Below are 20,375 nucleotides of genomic sequence, written 5' to 3'. Positions count from 1 at the left end.
ACATAATAAAGGCCATATATGACAAACCCACAGCAAACATCATTCTCAATGGTGAAAAACTGAAAGCATTTCCTCTAAGATCAGGAACAAGCCTAGGATGTCCACTATCACCACCATTATTCATCATAGTTTTGGAAGTCTTACCCATGGCAATTAGAGAAGAAAAAGAAATAGAAGAAATCCGAATTGGAAAAGAAGAAGTAAAACTGTCACTGTTTGCAGATTACATGATACTATACATAAAGAATCCTAAATATGCCACCAGAAAACTGCTAGAGCTAATCCATGTATTTGGTAAAGTTGCAGGCTACAAAATTAATGCACAGAAATCTCTTGCATCCCTATACACTAATGATGAAAAATCTGAATGAGAAATTAAGGAAACACTCCAATTTACCACTGCAACAAAAAGAATAAAATACCTAGGAATAAACCTACCTAGGGAGACAAAAGACCTGTATGCAGAAAACTATAAGACACTGATGAAAGAAATCAAAGATGACACAAACATATGGAGAGATATACCATGTTCTTGGATTGGAAGAATCAATATTGTGAAAATGACTATACTACCCAAAACAATCTATAGATTCAATGCAATCCCTATCAAATTACCAATGGCATTTTTTTAAATAGAACTAGAACAAAAAAACCTTAAAATTTGTGTGGAGACACAAAAGACCCCAGATAGCCAGAACAGTCTTGAGGGAAAAAAAACGGAGCTGGAGGAATCAGACTCCCTGACTTCAGACTATACTACAAAGCTACAGTAATCAAGACAGTATAGTACTGTCACAAAAACAGAAACGTAGATCAATGGCACAGGATAGAAAGCCCAGAGATAAATCCATGCACCTATGGTCAACTAATCTTTGACAAAGGAGGCAAGGATATACAATGGGAAAAAGACAGTCTCTTCAATAAGTGGTGCTGGGACAACTGGACAGCTACGTGGAAAAGAATGAAATTAGAACACTCCCTAACACAAAAATAAACTCAAAATGAATAAGAGACCTAAATGTAAGACCTGACACTATAAAACTCTTAGAGGAAAACATAGGAAGAGCACTCTTTGACATAAATCACAGGAAGATCTTTTTCATCCACCTCCCAGAGTAATGGAAATAAAAACAAAAATAAACAAATGGGGCCTAAGGAAACTTAAAAGCTTTTGCAAAGCAAAGGAAAGTACAAACAAGACGAAAAGACAACCCTTAAAATGGGAGAAAATACTTGCAAACAAATCAATGGGCAAAGGATTAATCTCCAAAATATATAAACAGCTTGTGCAGCTCAATATTAAAAAAACAAACAAACCAATCCAAAAATGGGCAGAAGACCTAAACAGACATTTCTCCAAAGAAGACATACAGATGGCCAAGAAGCACATGAAAAGCTGCTCAACATCACTAATCATTAGAGAAATGCAAATCAAAACTACAATGAGGTATCACCTCACACCAGTTAGAATGGGCATCATCAGAAAATCTACAAACAGCAAATGCTGGAGAGGGTGTGGAGAAAAGGGAACCCTCTTGCACTCTTGGTGGGAATGTAAATTGATACAGCCACTATGGAGAAGAGCATGGAGGTTCCTTAAAAAACTAAAAATAGAACTACCATACGACCCAGGAATCCCACTACTGGACATATACCCAGAGAAAACCATAATTCAAAAAGACACACACACCCCAATGTTCATTGCAGCACTATTTACAATAGCCAGGTCATGGAAGCAACCTAAATGCCCATCGAGAGACAAATGGATAAAGAAGGTGTGGTACATATATAGAATGGAATATTACTCAGCCATATAAAGGAACGAAATTGGGTCATTTGTAGAGATGTGGATGGATCTGCATACTGTCATACAGAGTGAAGTAAGTCAGAAAGATAAAAACAAATATCGTATATTAACGCATATATGTGAAACCTAGAAAAATGGTACAGATGAACCAGTTTGCAGGGCAGAAGTTGAGACACAGATGTAGAGAACAAACGTATGGACACCAAGGGGCGAAAGTGGCAGGGGCGGTGGGGGTGGGATGAATTGGGAGACTGGGATTGACGTATATACACTAATATGTATAAAATGGATAACTAATAAGAACCTGCTGCATAAAAAATTAAATAAAATAAAATTCAAAAAGAAAAAAAGGAGGCAAGGGAAGGAAGGGTAAAAGATATAACCAGTGATGGGCTTGGACTGGCTTGTACATGCTTGGGAGAGTAGATTTTGTGCTTCTCTTCCGTTTGAAACTCCATCTTCAGTGACAGCACATTTGTCACTTGAAATCAGCCATAGTACAAGCATTTACACCTCTGAAAATAGCAAGCAGTACAAGTGAGGGCTTTTCATTTTTCCAGAAAGCCAGTTTACCTGCACACCGTGGAGTGAACCCAGAATTTTGAGTTTGGATGACTAACTGAATAGAGATTTGGGAGATGATATGAGTTTGATTTGGGACCTGTTGAGATTATAGTAACAACTGGGAACAGTCTGACAATGTGGCAAATTCCATCTCTAAATGGCACTCACTATCCTTTTGATAGAGAGGATAAAATGTTGTTCAGTAAATCTATTACGCTGCCTTGGAGTTGAAACAAAAAGATGAAATTATTGTGAAGACACATGTTTTGCATTATACATGTAATTTCATTGCAGAAACACGAAAAACGCCATTGTTTTATCAGTAAAAGTTTTTACAGATATGGTAAGGTTTCCTATGGACCAAAGAGTAGCTAAGCCACAAAACAAAATAATGATTCAGCTGACAATTCGTGTTAATACAAGCTCGTAACATCAGGGAGAGTCGGGGAGAAGGAATTGTTTGCTGTTATTCTGGATGGAAAGCAGAGTGAGGATGTGGGATTTCACAGATTTCGCCTTTTACTTGAACTCTTAAGTTGGAAGATCTTTTCCTTTCTGTGAGAGATATTCTTTCAAAAATTAAAACAGTTTATCTTTTCAGCAGAGATTTGTGAAATCAATTATGCAGCATCGGTAAAGTACAATTCAGAGGGTGGTGTTTTGTGTGAAAAGATGTGAATGACTTATTCAGTGACACTATGTTGCAAAGCAGTATTGCTGCATGATCCCAATTTTGTATTCAAACCTATTGTGTCTGTGCGTTCAAAGGCTGGAGGAGTAAAATGTTTAAAACAGCTATCTCTGCTTGATGAGTTTACAGCTTGCTGTTTGTTTAACCCTGTTGCTGTGTATCTATTTTTGCTGTAGAATTATGAGAGCTAATAAAAAATGTTGATACAATAAGAAAAGATACACTGTCATGCTTGGCCGAGTGCAGTGTCCCAAGTAACTTGACAATTTAAAATTTTACAGGGTGTCCCTGGAGCAAAGGGAGAAAGAGGAGAAAGAGTAAGTATCCTCTGGAGTGTTGACCAGTGGCAGCTGACTGCACACCTTTTGTTGCATAAGCCTGATAAAGGATAACCATTTACTCTCATGATTACTCATTGCTCTAATACCACTCCTCTTCCCCCTCTCCTCAACTCGCTTGGCTCTGAGCACATTTTCAAGGGAAAACCACCCTGTGGGCTAGAAATCAGGAGTGCTGGCTTCTAGTTGCAGATCTGCTACTATCCAGCTAGATGACCTAATACCACTCCTCTTCCCCCTCTCCTCAACTCGCTTGGCTCTGAGCACATTTTCAAGGGAAAACCACCCTGTGGGCTAGAAATCAGGAGTGCTGGCTTCTAGTTGCAGATCTGCTACTATCCAGCTAGATGACCTTAGGCCATTTCTTTCAGGCTAACATGGAGAGAATCAAACTCATCTAACTCACAAAGTGGATTTAATGAAGACATAATATAATGGATGTGAAAAGGCTTCAGAAAAGTAAAAGCTCTATTCAAAATGCCAAGCGGTAGATTGAGGCTTGTGTATTTCCAATATGGGAACCAAGGAAGACAAAGGCAGCGTGGAATCAAAGAACTGGCCGTGAAACTTAGATCAGTTTATTTTAGGGGCCTTCTATATCCTTTGAGAAATTGTGCCACTGCTCATATAATTGTGCTGTCGGCTCTAGTAGAAACAGCAGTGACCTTGGGCTCATCCAGTTACCTCTGTGAAAACTTGGGCAGTATGTTTAACTCTGTTCATCTGTAAGATGGATTTAACATCTTTCCTCTGAGTTGCTGTTAGTATTAAGTAAGCCACTGGTTGAGAAATTGCTGTATTTTACAAACTCTAAAGAGCGATAAATAAGGCATTAAATATGTATGGGTTTATTACAAAACTAGTAAATTTTTTAGAATCTGGGGCCAGAAGCACTTGAACTTTTTAATTTCATAAAGGCTCTCAGGAACCTTGTACCACGAGTGCCAGATTGCTTACACCTTCTCCGTGTGCACCATGGTGGTCAATCCTACCTGTTTCTAGGAGACAAAGAGCCCAGGTTGGGAACAATGAGTCAAGTCCCATTTCCATCCTGGAAGTCCTGCCATTGGCTGGGTTTGTGGCTGAGAGTCAGCAGTCTGCTTTTTTCTCATCCAGGGTGACCTACAGTCTCAAGCCATGGTGAGAGCAGTGGCACATCAGGTGTGCGAACAGCTCATCCAAAGTAAGTGCGTTATAGTTACAGATTTTTTTTTATTACACGTCCAAATGGGAATTTGCCTTTCACACAAGCGTAAAGACTAAGCTTTGTCTTGTTGCAGAAACATAAGCTTTACAGATGGCCATCACTAACCCATCTAAGTGATCATTACATATTACCCTAGAGTTCTGCATCGTTGGTGCAGAGACCAAATTCCTCTCTGTTGTTTGTCCAAAAACTCTCTGTTTGCCCATATAGGTTTAACTTGACTGTCCATATCAAATCTTTTATTTCTTCTTCATCTCTCCAAATAGATAGATTTTTTCCTCAAGTCCTCAGCACTTGAAAGCTGCCAAACTAAGGCATCAGAAGCTACCTTCAAGCTTTTCATCCACCTTTTAATTTCATAAAGACTCTCAGGAACCTAAGACATCAGAAGCTACCTTCAAGCCCCTAGATTTAAATCCATATCTCTTTCTTACCCATTGCTTTTGGTTAGCCCAAGGCCCTTCCCTTTATTCTTTAAGATTTATACCAGAAAAAATGCAGACACACAAACATACATGCACACATGGGGACAGGCTTCATGTGAACATTTGACATGATACTTGGGCTCCGTGCCAAAAATTACACTGGAACACACTTTATATCACACCTGTCCCATTTCTTCATTTTAAACTTGAACTTTCCCACAGGCCAGTATTTCAGTTACTGATTCATGCTCATTCACTTCCATACCCAGGCATCTGTGCATTTCTCCCCTGCCCACTGACTGTATATTTTGTCTCAGTAATCTAACCAGAGGGTTACTAGAGTGGGCCCTTCTCTCTGCCAGTCATTTGTTTAGTTCCACAAAGATCTGAGGCCACAAGGAGATGAAATATTCCTCTCAAGCCCAGACAGCTCTGGCCTAGCTCTGCTGCCAAGCCCCCTGGTTCTGTAGCATCCACCATCTCCAAGGCCAACATTACCTAAGCGGCTGCCTTAACAGCTTTGAGGTTATATTTTTTTAACCTGGGAAGTTTGGGAATCCTGTAGGTGTCCAAGAAGGTGCTATTGGCTGGGTCTAAAATTCCATCTGCAGTAGATAAACCCAGATCTCATCCTGCAGGAAGCATGGAGTGAAGGTCTACAGGGGCTTGGAAGAGTTTTCATTAAGACGTAAATCTTAGGGCAACCTGAATACAAAGCTACTCTCTTCAAATGTAGTAGTAATGCTCCCTATATTTTAACTTTATTTCATTTTGTATTATATTGCCCAAACTAGTGGTTGTGAAAGAATTTATCAGTTAAATGAAACTACTTAAGTTTAATGCCAAAATAGGATCTCTGAAGATACAACTAATTATAAAAGGGAAACAACATTAAGTAGAATATGTCCAAAGCTAACCTGCACCTTGGATTATTTTGTAAGTTTCTCATTTCAAGTATACACTGTAAATGGGTGGGTAATGATTTTAAGGAAACCTAAGGGTTAAATCCTAACATGACTCACTGACTATAATATAAGGAAGATTTCACAATAGTTGCTATCTTATTCCACTGTAGAATAAAAATCTTATATAAATATGTGATTATTTGAAACATGCCCTAAAAATTGAGAGTCCAAAATGCAGTTTTTCCCATCAGCAATTCTCAGATTCTTGTGAATAACTTCTAGGAAATAGAAACCAACAGGGGTTATACAAGAGCTGAAACACGTCAGTAAAATAGGGAGGCCCTGCCTGTCAATGTCCTTGTCAGAGGAAAAAAATAGAAGAGATTTTATGCCAGTCTATGAGCAAAACCCAACCCACCCAGAAGCTTTATTTTTGGTACCTCAATCATCTGCCCACACACCCCTTCACGTTTCTCTGGGCTTCTTATTTCCTTCCTTAGGCTTCACCTCAGAACTTGATTATCATTTAGCATAGAATTCCTCACATGCTCAGTTACCTGGTTTTTAGTCCAGATCTGAATTATGCTAGGAAAGTTTATGTGGGAAGCTGTGTGAGGCTGAGGTGATGACAGCTAGAGAAGTATCAATAATAAAGGATGGCCCTTTTATCAAAGGAGGAAGCTGAAAAAGCAGATGTGGAAATGTCTGATCCCACCCAAACATTCATGGACATGCCTACTAATGGCTCCTGGGTCATCAGGAGGCCAATCCTACTTACAGTCATGGTCCTATGCTTAAGAACGCATTGACTATATCTTAGAAATCATCCCTCTAAAAATGGTTACTATTCTTTATTTAGGGTTCAATGTTTACAAAGGAATAAATGACAGTCATCTGGAAAGTTCACTTCTTTGGGAAAATGTTATCTCCTGATGATGCTGAAAAATGGGGCATTATGGTATCAAATACTTTCTCAATCTATACTTCTAATTATTAAAATACATTCTTCCAGACACAGCTGAGTTAAGGGATTCTGGGAGAGAGTGCCAGATTTTTTTTAAAAATAAAGCTATTCAGAGTTTCTGCAGCTGGGACCCAAGTAAAGGTTTCTGCAAAAAGCCTTGGCAATGAAGAAATGAGTTGAAACAGAGCACTTGTCTGGGGATTACTGAGCAAGAGGGTGGGACAGGCTTTGTGGGTTGGAAGAAAGACATATTACTTGGGTGGAAATCGCTGGGGAAAAGGGGCAGCTGGGTGAGGATTTAGGGGTCAGGTAAATGTTGGGGGTGAAGATAAAATTTATGATTTCTGGTCAGTGATGTTTACTGAGATGCTGACGTGAGCTGTGGAATTCCAAACACATGAGATGCAACTTGAATACAGTCCAGCTGTTAATATCATCCGAAGTAAAATGCAAAAAGTTTTCAGTTGGAAATCAACTTATTTCAGAGGGATGTGCTTCTTCCTGTTGGTGGGTGTCTAACAGAATTGTTTGGAACCTTGACAGATAATACCTTCAGTTCTCCCTTTCTAAGTGTGACAGTTCATCGAATGCTTCTTTGTCCTTCGTGTCTCAGGTCATATGGCCAGGTACACAGCCATCCTCAACCAGATTCCCAGCCAGTCAACATCAATTCGGACCATCCAAGGGCCTCCTGGAGAGCCTGGGAGACCAGGCTCCCCTGGAACCCCTGGTGAACAAGGACCCCCAGGTGCCCCAGGCTTCCCAGGAAATGCGGGTGTGCCAGGGACCCCAGGAGAACGAGGTAAGCTGGACCACTCCTCTCACTGAGTGCGCCGAAACAAAGAGTGTAACGGTGGTGCTTATGCAATGATAAAGTTCCAAATAATGGACCTAAATTAATTCTATTCCAGCTATTCTTCAGCTTCTTGTTTATTAATTCCCAATATTGAGAAAATTGAGTAATCTACAAAACATTTATTAAGAGCCACGTCTGCTTGTATGCAAAGGGAGGATCAGAAACCCCAATTCACCTCTAAAAGGCTTTTGAGCTCATGAGAGAAAGAGGTCCCCACTAGATGGATGAATTAAAAAAAATATGCCCATCCAGGTAGAATTACAACACGATACCCCACTCTGGACAGATGTAGCATCAAACATATGTGTCAACTGAAAAAAAAACACACACACAACCTAAAAGTTGAGAATTATGTTTTATTTGGCGGACTCACTGAGGACTTAAGCCTGGGATGCAGCCTCTCAGATGGGTCTGAGGAGCTGCTCCGAAGAGATGAAGGAGGACCTGGATTTCTAGGAGTTTTGCAACAAAAACCAGGTAGTGGGAACATCAATAGAGAACTGTTAATTAAGGAAAACAGGCATCTCAAATTAATGAATTTAGCACTTTCCTATGAATGGGAAGATGCAAGAGTCTGGGCTCATTGAAATCATTCCTTTGATACGAACCTTAACTACCTAGAGCCAGTATTCTGTTCCTTTCCATCCTGAATCTCCTCAGGGTGCACTGGTGGGGGCAGCCGTAGTGGCTGCTGGCTTGATGGACACAACATCTTTTGTTTGCTCGTATGGCAAGCAGCATTCTTTGTCCACATGTGTCATGGCAAGTAGAGAACTCACTTCCTAGGTCTGGTACATTTTTTTGTGCAGTGCCCATACCAGGCAACGGTCAGCCTTGAGGTAAGGCATGAGTCATATCAACATATGATTTACATGTGCTTATGTAGACCATGCCAGTTCTAAACTTCAAATTAAATACTGTTTGTGGCTCATCTTCCTATAACATGAGGCAGTATTTTATTTAACAGTTCCATGGGCCAATGTTTAATCTTTCCTACTAAAGTTTCTTTCGAATAGAGATCCTACTTAGCCTTTTCTTCTACCCTTTACAGGTCTTAGCAGTGTTGTGTAATACAATAATGGACTCTTTCGATTGAATTTCACCCTATCCTGTAATTGGCCAAGATCTCCCACTCCAGAAGCAGATCAGATGAGAGAGAAGTGGGAAAAGGGTTTACATATCAGACACAAAGAAAGTGACAGGAAAAGAGATAACCAATAACCAGTAAAAGTATTTTCTAGGACACAATTTTATGGAATGTAGATTGGGAGAAAAGCTAACTAGTACCTATCTGCTCTTGTGAGTCATATCGCTTTAATGAGGTGGGTAGGATATACTTCTTTGATCAAATTTGAGATGTAAAATGCAGATTACCAAGATAATATCTCATGTTTATTCTTGATCCATGCCAACAGGCCATGTGCCTTTCTGCCTTTGCACTTTTGGACACTTTGTTCTTCCCCCTTTGGAAATGTCCTTTCCTTTCCCTGCCTTATGTGAATCTCACTCTTAGTTCAAGGCTCAGCTTAACCCCTGTCTCATGCATGAAGTTTTTGTTGATTGTTCTGGACCAACAGATGTCTCCACCCCCTGAATACCTGATGCTCTGACCATCTCTCCCACCCCTTTTAGCAGTCATCACATGTTAATGAACAGCATGATGGCAGAAAGCAGGGCTCAGGTCTGAATTGCTTTGCAATAATAGGTCCTCATCAGATAATTGTTGCTTTGATTGCAACCCAGTTCTGATTTTCCTTTCTAAAGGATTTTCCTGTGCCAGGGCACTAAATCAGCAGATGTAGAGAAGGACATAATTTCCTCGCAGTGTACCAGCGATCTGGCAGCCAGGAAGGTGGCCACCTCTGTCAACAGGACACCCTCTAATGGGGTTGGTGATGGATCAGCTGTGACTCAGGGAGCACAGAGCCAGCGCCTGAGTCACTCTCGGCAAGTCACAAGTTGTCTTTGTTCTTTTTGGAAGTCCTGTCCTCGTTCCTGCCAGACTGAGTCTTTCCTGCTCTGCAAGAACACTTGAATGCTTAGATCAGAGAAAAGTCAGCCAAGGATCCTCAAACAGGGGTCCAGACAGCCCTCGAAATATGAATTTCCATGATATAATTTGCTGACATACATGTATGTATATATTCCGAAAGAGTAGAGTAGATAAGCAAAATCCTGTATTTCACAAACACAGGTAGGATGACAGTAAGAGAAAGTGAGAAATGCCCTCTGAGCATGAGGGAAGGTGATTTCGGTTGATCACCAACTGGGAGGGTGCGCTTTGGGGTTTAAGGTAGGGGTATATAGGCCAGCGCCCAGGGCACTTTTCATTCCCAGCAGAGTATTTCAATCCTGTTGCAATTGGGATTCATGGTTGCAAGGAGAACAATAATTTTTTTAAAAAAGTATTTATTGAAGTATAGTTGATTTACCATGCTGTGTTAGTTTCAGGTATACAGCAAAGTGATTCATGTTTTGATATTAGCCTTGTGGTCCAAAAACCCAGAAAAGATTGATACAGAAAAATGTCTGCCTTTCCACGAAATCAAAACAACAGAATTTTAAAACTGAAGAAACTTCAGCCATCTTTTCTCCTGACCCTCTCATTTTATATAAAAAAGAAACTTATAAAGATATCGAGGCCCAAAGAGGCTAGAAGTCAGCCAATGTCAGGACTGGAAATAAAAACCAGAGATCAGTTTGATTTTTTTTCTGTATAAAATATGATTATCACTATACTGTAGAATACAGTTTTAAAAGGACACTTTATTATAATGAGTAAAAATAAGTACTATTACTAGGCGGTGTACTTAGACAAACAATAAGCTACAAAAGTAAGACTGAAAGAAATATGGGTGTTGAGATTCTGGCATAGCATTGAGGGGAACCTCACTTTCTGCTGAGTCTTCATTAAAAAAAAAATTCATGACTCTATTGATACGGCTAATTTTTCACCAGAAGTACTCCATCTGATTTCTCTATTCTAATTTTTCAAAAGTTTTTCAAACTTCTTAAACATAATGAACAAGAAGAAATACACTTTACATCATGATGCTGTATGCATGTGCATGTGTGTGCATTCAAACTTATATAACTGAGGCAAATAGAAATAATACTTTCCCTTACTATTGTTTCCTGTTTTCTTTTGTTAAAAGGCTGAGGGGCAGCATGGGGAATTCTGTTCAATACTCTGTAATAACCTATACGGGAAAAGAATCTGAAAAAGAAGAGATATATGTATATGTATAACTAAGTCACTTTGCTTTGCACCTGAAACTAATACAACATTGTATATCAACTATATTCCAATATAAAAATTAAAAAAAAATGGCTAAGGGGCACCTTTGGGTTTTATGACCTCAGTTTGAAATACACTGTTCTAGTTCAAGATCTTTGATTAACGCCATTCTTTTTTTTTTTTTTTTTTTTTGCGGTACGCGGGCCTCTCACTGTTGTGGCCTCTCCCGTTGCGGAGCACAGGCTCCGGACGCGCAGGCTCAGCGGCCATGGCTCACGGGCCCAGCCGCTCCACGGCATGTGGGATCCTCCCCGACCGGGGCACGAACCCGTGTCCCCTGCATCGGCAAGGCGGACTCTCAACCACTGCGCCACCAGGGAAGCCCCTGATTAACGCCATTCTTATCATTGAAATATCCAAAGAATATGCATTTTTAGAGAATAGAAATTGCAAACATTCCTTCCACATCAGCTCGGCGAAGTAGACGACCATTCACGACTTGCCTTATTTCCTAACAGAAGACTGTATTTTCACTCCATCTGATTGTCTTTCTCGCTCTCATTAACCCTTTGTCTCCTTTAACTTAAAGTATTTTTCATAAGATTGTGTGGAACAGTCTCTTAGCTGTCTTCTCCCATAGGTTGTAGTAGAAAGAGAATCCTCAGACTTTAATGATTCAGAGAGATCCTGCAACCCACATTGTTCCTCCAAAGCTTAAACTCCAGCTGAGACTTGGCTCATTATTGGCACCCAGAATTGAAGGGGTTCCACGTGCATCACAGAAGCAAAATGTGACGCGCCTGCTTTCTCTCCTCACTGTTAACTTATGTCAGAGAAAAGCAATTCCTCCATGGACTAGGCTACATTTTCGCTGCCTTTCCCCATTAAACCCTGCACCATCTTCAGGTAAATGGCTCTGTAGCCTGGCTTCCAAAATTTAGAAAAATGGGTGGGATCAGCTCTGAGGTTCCTCTGTTGTTCCCTGAACTGGGACAATTGAGTCCTAACTATTCTGACTTAAACTCACTCTCCAGTTAGCCTTGTGTGATTCTAACGAGATCGTCTTGACAACTCAATTTCTAATTGTGATCTCTGCATGTCATTCCCAGATGATCAATCTGTTGATTTCCTTTTTCCATTTATTTAAATGTTCATTATCCACACTGATATCTTGGACCGTCTATGAACCCAGACAACAGTAGCTTAGTTGGTCTAGAGTCCACAAAATTCAGTTTACTTATTTATATGAAAAGAACTGGGAAATTTCCCTGATTTCAGTCTTCATGCAACTCCTTCAGCTTCCATGATTCTCCAAAATATACTGGATCAGAGGAACCATCCAACTAAAGATTTTCATGTTTAGATTGTATATCCATAACAGCTGGAATTCATAGCTGGTTTATTTTCTGTAATAAATCAACAAATATTTATGAAATTCAAGGTTTATGTAAGGCTCTTGGCTGGGCAGTGTGTGAGATAATACTATGATTTATGGCTTTTGCTTATTATGTTAGGTGCCAGATGCATCTGGCAATATTGTGCTCAGTCCCATATATACAATCTCATTTGGATAAAATAGAAGACACGGTTTGGATAAGGAAAGAATATGATATATTAACTGAATGTACAAGTAGGGAGATGGCAACTGCTAAGCAAGTTATATGGAAAGTACATGCTGTCAGAATTTACAGGAAGACAGCACTGTGGCCTTTGATAAGAAATGGTGCTATCATTTATTAAGCAATTACTTAATAAACCAGCAGTTGCTTAGTATATTTTTAATGTTCATAAAACTTTTATGAGATCCGTATTAGCTCCATTTTTAGGTGAGGAAACTGAGGCTCAGCCAGATGGTCAGTTGTCACAAAGGCCACACAGCTGAACAGCAGGGGACCAGAATTCGAATCCAGATGTGTATGATTCCAGAATATCTGTGCTTGCTCGCCTCTGCCCTGTTGTCACCTTTAAATTCATTGCTTGGCGGGGGTTTCACAGAGGAGGCCAGCACTGTGCAGGGTTTGGTGAACCCTGTTTCATTATGGCTCCTAATATCCACAGTTAATAGCATGTGAACTGCTACACTAACCAGTGTTTTAGTGGGTTATAGTTGTACTATTTGCAAGCTTCTTAATGCACTCTGTTCTGCTGTGTTTGGATAGCCTTGGGGCATCCGTGACCTGGCAGATGACCAGCTTTGAGAAGTCAGGTGACCTGTTTTGGGTACCTATGAACATGATAAAGACACTTTTTAAAAAATTTATTATTTTTGGCTGCGCTGGGTCTTCGTTGCTGCACGTGGGCTTTCTCTAGTTGCGGCGAGTAGGGGCTACTCTTCGTTGCGGTGCGCGGGCTTCTCATTGCAGTGGCTTCTCTTGTTGCGGAGCACGGGCTCTAGGTGCGCAGACTTCAGTAGTTGTGGCACGTGGGCTCAGTCGTTGTGGCTCATGGGCTTAGTTGCTCCACGGCATGTGGGATCTTCCCGGACCAGAGCTCAAACCTGCGTCCCCTGCATTGGCAGGTGGATTCTTAACCACTGGGACATGAGGGAAGTCCCTGATAAAAGCATTTTTTACGGTTATATATTTTGGCACTTGACAGTTCTTCTGGATTTTAGCATAGGCCCAGTAGGGCAGTAACCTATAGGGAAATTGGTCATGGATCTGGCAATAGAAGTTATACTTCTATTATAGTGTCTCAGCCTGGGGGCAAATAGGGAGAAACCTGGAACAAAGTAATTTAATCTTGTTTCACTTCTGATATTTTAGAAGAGAAACCGTTTTCACCTTACTATGCGTGATGCTGCTTTAGCTGGAAACAGCATGATGGGAAGGAAAGAATGCAGTTTGGGGCATCAGTCACATATGGGTTAGGATCCTAACTTTGCCACATACTAGCTATGTAATCTTGGCTGCTTAATCTTTCTGAATCTTCATTCATTCATTTAACCAGCACTTACTGAGCATCTACTACATGTCAGGCCTGGTGTTGGGTGTTAACAGCACAGTGGTAAACAGGGGATACAGCTCTTGCCTTTTATGTACTTTGCATAGAGACAGATATTAAACAAAAAAATACATGAATAGCTTAATTTCAGTTTTTATGTGTTATGAAAAAATGTAGGTTGCTCTATGAACATGGAAGAGGGGACTCTGACTTACTCTGTTGAGTCAGTGCTGTTTTAACCGAGACCTGAAAGTTTAGGAGTTTGCCATATCAGTAAGAAAGAAAGTCAGAAGAGGGCATTCTAGGCAAAGACAGCAATAGCATGTGCAAAGGTCCTGAGGTGGGAAGGGACTTGAAACCTATAAAGCCATGATTCTCAGCCCTAGCAAACATATTATCTCCTATTTATAACAAATAATTTGCAACATTTCTGTTACTGTTCTAAACTGAAACTTATAGATAATAAATATTACCTGCCTTCACACATAATTTTAAAAAAATAGAATGTCGTACTATGTAATATAAAGAAGTAAAAGGAGAGTAATTTATGGTCAAATACTTTATTCCAATATACAGATTTCCAGCATAACTACAATGGAAACATAAAGAATAAATCAAAATGTACTTGTATTTAAGAATTATTAAAATGCAACAGTTCCAAATTCAAGGTGATATAGTTGAGCTTTATCAATTACTTATGTCTCTGCATTTGTCTCTATTGTGTTCACAGTGAAGATCTATTAAGATAGCAATTACATCACTGGCATTATGCAAATAAATGTAAATTACCTTCTCCTACTTTTTCAGGCACATGTTTTTTGGTTAACACATCTCTTGATTTTTCATTATGTCCTTTCTCCTACTAGACGGGGTCATGTCTTTCCCTATGCCAGCACCTGAAAAAAAGTTTACTGGAAATGACTGGAAGTTATCATTGCAAAGACTTTCCCTTTGCTGGACTTCATTAGTTTCTGTAAATTTCATGAGCACTTTACGTCTACTCTGTGGGATCAAATCTTTTGGATGTAAGAGCTCTAGTCACTCCAATATTATTATTGAGGATTAAAAAATATTAATATTGGAATGTCATTTTTTTTTTTTTTTTTTTTGCGGTACGCCGGCCTCTCACTTTTGTGGCCTCTCCCGTTGCGGAGCAGAGGCTCCAGACGCACAGATTCAGTGGCCATGGCTCACGGGCCCAGCCGCTCCGCGGCATGTGGGATCTTCCCGGACCAGGGCACAAACCCGTGTCCCCTGCATCGGCAGGCGGACTCTCAACCACTGCGCCACCAGGGAAGCCCTGGAATGTCATTTTAATCAAGAGAAAATATCACGTTTGTCTAAAAGCTTGACGCTAGGGCAGTTTCTAACCTCTGTTGGCTCTCAGGATTAATTTGTTATTGTTCTTTGAGGATAAAATCCCTGAGTGACTCTTGAAGTTGGAAAATGTCTCTCCTTGAGCTTTCCCTGCCACCGAAGACCAAATTTCTAATGACTGGATATAAAGAAAGACAATCTTTAGAGATCAATTTTTATCAGTCAGGTTCTGTGGTTAACTTGAAAAAGATTGTCTTTGTTTCAGAAAATGAGAAAAGGGGGATGGGAGAAGGATAAGATGAAACACAACTGAACTCCCCTAAGCAAACACAGATAGAAAAGGAATCGGCCATCTTCTGGTTGCCGTTAAGTCAGTGACACCACCTTTCAGAGACAGAGAAGTGGCTGTCAGGGCAGCAGATGACACACTAAAGCTAACACTGAGTCCCTTATGCTCGTGCCACAGTTTACTGTGAATCCACAGGGCTGAGAAGTCTAGAGAAAAAGCTAGGTCCCCAATGGATTCAAAGCTAGGTGAGAGAAGTAGGGTTCTTATGTTCAATTCCTGTGGCTGAAAAGAGCTGTTGGCATAGACGATACATTTGGCAGAAAACTTGGGTCACAAATTCAGAAGTGAAGCATAGTAGTTGTGAGCCAGGAATGCCTCAATGGTAAGCATCTGTGAAACTTCTTAATGTCCCTTGTATCCTGGTTTATTCCTGGAAAAATTCTCTTTATGGGACAGATCAACGTGATGAAAGATAGAGGGCCAGTAGAGCTCTCATAATAAGTTACTGGTTGATGCTTAAATATTTACAAGTCTTCCCTGTGATGTTGTGTTATGGTTGATACTCAGCTGCATGAGACATCGTCTTTTCATTGCTGATAAAAATCTGCTGAAATACATGTTTGTCTTCTTCCTCTCTTGCTTTCCTATCCCCTCCCTCTCATATCCTGAGAGATGAATTCCAGAGAAATAGTTTTCTCTTTTCACACCCATTAATTATCCGGTAAAGTCCAGTTTGAATGTCCTTTGGAATAAGACCTTTCTCTGAAGGTTTGATGGATTGTGTTTTCCTAATGTATAGTGACCTTAAGGCATTGACAATGAATGCTCTATCTCTTTATCTCTTTGTACCATCTTTTATTTTGTAGATTGTTGTTTTTTTTTCCTGTTACAGAGTGACCCTTTGCATTTACCATGGCTGCAGAAAGAAGCCCTATGTATTGATCTATTACTATGAACAAATTACTCTAAAACTTAAAAGCTTAAAACAACAAAACATATATAATCGTGGATTTTATGGGTCTGGGATTCAGGAATAGTTTAGCTGGGTGCTTCTGGCTCAGGGTCTCTCATGAGGTTGCAGTTAAGATGTCAGTCAGAGCTACAGTTAGCTGGAGACTCAAATGGGGCTGGCAGATCTACTTCCAGGATGGCTGGCTCACTCACTATCAGGAATGATTAGCAGGGTCTCAGGCCCTCCCTGACTACTCTGCTTATATTTGCATGGGAAGGACAAGTCTCTCCATAGGGATGCTTGGATGTTCTCACAGCATGGCTGCTGCTTTCCTCAGAGCCAGTAATCCCTGCAAGAGAGCAGGGATGAGTCCACAGTACCTTTTGTAACTAGTCCTAGAAGTCACAGCTTTGCTTTCATCATATTCTCTTTATTAGGAGGGAGTCACTAAGCCCTGCCCATGCTCAAGTAGAGGGGGGCTAAGCTGTACATTTGAAGGGAGGAGCATAGAATTTGTGAGTATGTATTTAATCACATTGTTCTAAATTCAACCAAGGTTTTCTGCCCTTGCCATGTAACCACGGTGATGCTTTCATCTGTAAGAATGATTTCCACGCAGTCTGACTTCTAGTGCACTTGTGAAGGGTTGGCTCATGCTGTGTCTGCCTGTTTTTGCCATTTAAATGGGTGTCTTTCTCCCCCTCCTCCTTTAAAGTATTCAAATGCCAGATGCAGCTTTTTAGAGGGAAATATAAGATGTAGATTTAAGCACCTTGAAAGAGTAGCACCTATTGGAAAAGGCTTTTTGTAGACTAACACTTTTCGTGTCCCTATTTCTGGAATTCATTGTAATCAGGATAAAATCATTTGCCAGTCAAACACAAAGAAATATTTTAAAAAGTCATTGACAAATTAAAATTATCATTAAATTGTGTCCCCACTCTTCGTACTACTGTAATATGACTATTACAATAACAAAAGACTGTAACTGTTGTTTTGTTTACTTCTTGCCATGAAAACTGATATCGTTTCTGTAGCTTAAATTTTTTTTGAAATCCTTAATTGGAATGTCTGTGTAGTAGGTTGTAGCAGATTCTTTGCATTGGATTTCAGTCCTTGTCTTAGGTGATGGGTAATATGCTAGAAATACTGCCCAACGTTAATGCCATCTCAGGAAGATATCTTTGTGTAGTCCCAGGTTATGTCTTCCAGTCAGCTTCACTTCAAGTCTGTACCCTTTGCTCTAGCCAAACTGAACTACTCAGGGCTCTCAGTATGAGTCAGCTTTTGCTGCATAACAAACCACAAAAATCTCAGTAACATACAGCAATAGATATTGTTTCTCACCACATGTCTGTGGAAGGCAAGGGCAGCTCTGCTCTGCTGGGGCCCTGGCTGGGGGGGCAGTAGCTCCCTAGACTATGTTCTCCTTATGGCATTGGCAGAAATAAACAGGGCAACCCACCCACCAATCATATTTCAAACCTCTGTTAACATCATTGCCCACTGTTATCCCATTGGTTGAAGCAAGTCACACGGCCAAGTCAAAATCCAAGGGCTAGGGAGATGCATGAGCCTGTTGCAAGAGAACAGATGCATAATTCTATCGCAGAATAGTGAAGCATTCAGACCACTATTTCGGTTTACCACATCTTCATACATGCCTTTTCCTTTCCATACTCAGGGCTAATTCCTGTTGTGCCCTGTTCTTTTAGCCTTTCATGGATTTTCACATGTTATTCTGACTCCCCAGAGCTCTCTTTCCTCCTCTGGCTCAATCAGACTCAAATTTTGAAACTCATCTCAAGAGTCAACTCTGCCAGACCACTCATCCCTCACTGTGGTTTATTTGTTTGGCCAGTGTGTTTGTTGTTGCTACACTACATTATTCCAACTGGATGAACAGGTGGAAGATCTGAGTAACATCTCTCTCGTTTGTACTCCCTGGTCCCCAAACACATGCCTCCATCATAGCAGTTTCCCGTTATATTGTAATTGTTGGTGTACTTGTCTGTCTTCCCACTGGACTGTGAGTTCCTTGAATGGGACTGTGCCTTTCATCTCTGCATCCTCCACAAAGGAGCTGAACACATATTTGACAAATGAATGGATGGCCGATCCCTACCTCATTACCGTGTAAAACATGTTGTTTAGCGCCAAGGTAGAATATACTTTCTTGAATTGTCCTTTATTGGTTTCACCTCTGTTAATCCTGTTTCACCAATGAGACTACATGCTCCCCACAAACCAAATTTAATGTCTGTTTTCCTTTTATTCCTCATAATACCTGTTATCTGATAGCTATTTCATGACTCATAAGTGATTTATGGTGTTAACTACCACTTGGCTAGCTTTTTGGCTGCCATTTCTCATTCAGCCCTAGAGCCATGATAAAAGCAGAAGCCCATGTGGTTTAGTTCATCAATCTAAAGACATCCTGTTAATAGCCAATGACTGCCAAGTTGACAGCGTCAGCATTTTCTTCAAATCATCATCATATAATTTTAGCCGGAAAAGCAGGGTGAAATTTTTAAATGGAAGTTTTGGTTATACTGGATATATTTTATATGCATTTCCTAAATGCATAGAAAAAGCATTGGATTTTTCAGTGCCCAGATTTAAGTGTGTCTAATTTAGATGTCTGTGGTAAAAAGGTCAAAGGATCTTCTGCCTATATTGCCTCTGTGTGTGTGTGTGTGTGTGTGCGCGCACGTGTACACACACAAATCTGGAAATAGAGAAAGAGAGAGACTCCCTTTACTTTATTTTTTATCATTTTTTCTTCCAGTTTTATTGAGATATAATTAACATACACTGTATAAGCTTAAGGCATATAGCATAATGATTTGGCTTACATACGCCATGAAATGGTTACCACAGTAAGTTTGGTGAATATCCATTATCTGGTATATATACAAAATTAAAGAAATTGGAAAAAAATGATTTTTTCTTGAGAAAATATTTTTCTCTTAGGATTTACTCTCTTGACAATTTACATATATAAGCACAGCAGTATTAATTATTTTTATCATGTCATACTTTCCATCCCTAGTACTTATTTATCTTATAAGTGGAAGTTTGTACATTTTGACGTCCTTCATCCAATTCTCTTTTCCCCACTCCCTATCTTTTAAATGTAGAAATGTGTTTTGTCATTTTCTAAATTTCTGGCCTTGAACATAAACAAGTGAAATGGAAGTATACCATGTACTAGTTTATAGGATAAAACTAAAGCTGTTTATATTAGCTATGATAAACCATTTTCAGTGAGTTTTTTGACATGGCTTTTAAAGCAATAAATACATTATACTAAATAAGTATACCAAATGCATTTGTGTAGATGGGTGAAAACATACATAGAGAAGATATATTCATTAACCCTTTCCATTTTCATTGGTTCTAGATTTAACTTAGACATTAAATTATTATGTGAATATAGCAAAGTAATTTGACTTTTCTGGACTTTTTACTAGCTCAGAAAAACATGATGAGGATCCTAGATATAGGATGTATTTACCTTAATAGTAATTCTTCATGCTTATTATGAAGGGCTGTTGGCCATAACACATTTTGTTTTAAACTCCATAGACCCTGGCCTTGTCCCAATGCCCTGACAAAACTCCCTTCTTTTCCGAGAGTGGAGAGCATCACATCACTTTTCAGTTCTGTAAAGAATAAAGACCAGACTAAGCTCTAATTTAAATATCTATTTAAATACCATCAAATGGCTGAATATGCATGCTGAACCTACAATACTCATTTTTTAAGCTATAGCAATTGGCTCATTTTCCTGCTAACTTTGTATCATTTATAATTTTCCCAGCAGTCAGTGCTGGAAATGATATGGCATTTGAGGAAGAGCAATCAGAACTTTGGAGC

The 20,375-nt window shown here is 39.8% G+C and overlaps 1 protein-coding gene across 4 annotated transcripts in view; it reads left to right on the top strand.

Moving 5' to 3' along the window:
* The window catches only part of COL14A1 (collagen type XIV alpha 1 chain), a 245,298-nt gene that overhangs the window by 212,269 nt on the left and 12,654 nt on the right, over positions 1–20,375 (top strand). For all 4 annotated transcript variants that reach the window (XM_067711390.1, XM_067711391.1, XM_067711389.1 and 1 more), the window contains exons 43-45: positions 3,344–3,379; positions 4,517–4,583; positions 7,515–7,703. In XM_067711390.1, the coding sequence (XP_067567491.1) occupies positions 3,344–3,379; positions 4,517–4,583; positions 7,515–7,703 (292 nt within the window). The remainder of the gene's footprint in view (positions 1–3,343; positions 3,380–4,516; positions 4,584–7,514; positions 7,704–20,375) is intronic.

Source organism: Pseudorca crassidens, chromosome 17, assembly GCF_039906515.1.
Source record: "Pseudorca crassidens isolate mPseCra1 chromosome 17, mPseCra1.hap1, whole genome shotgun sequence".
NCBI classification, from domain to species: domain Eukaryota; kingdom Metazoa; phylum Chordata; class Mammalia; order Artiodactyla; family Delphinidae; genus Pseudorca; species Pseudorca crassidens.
Note: the sequence above shows the minus strand (reverse complement) of the source record. Positions and strands in the feature narration are given on the sequence as shown.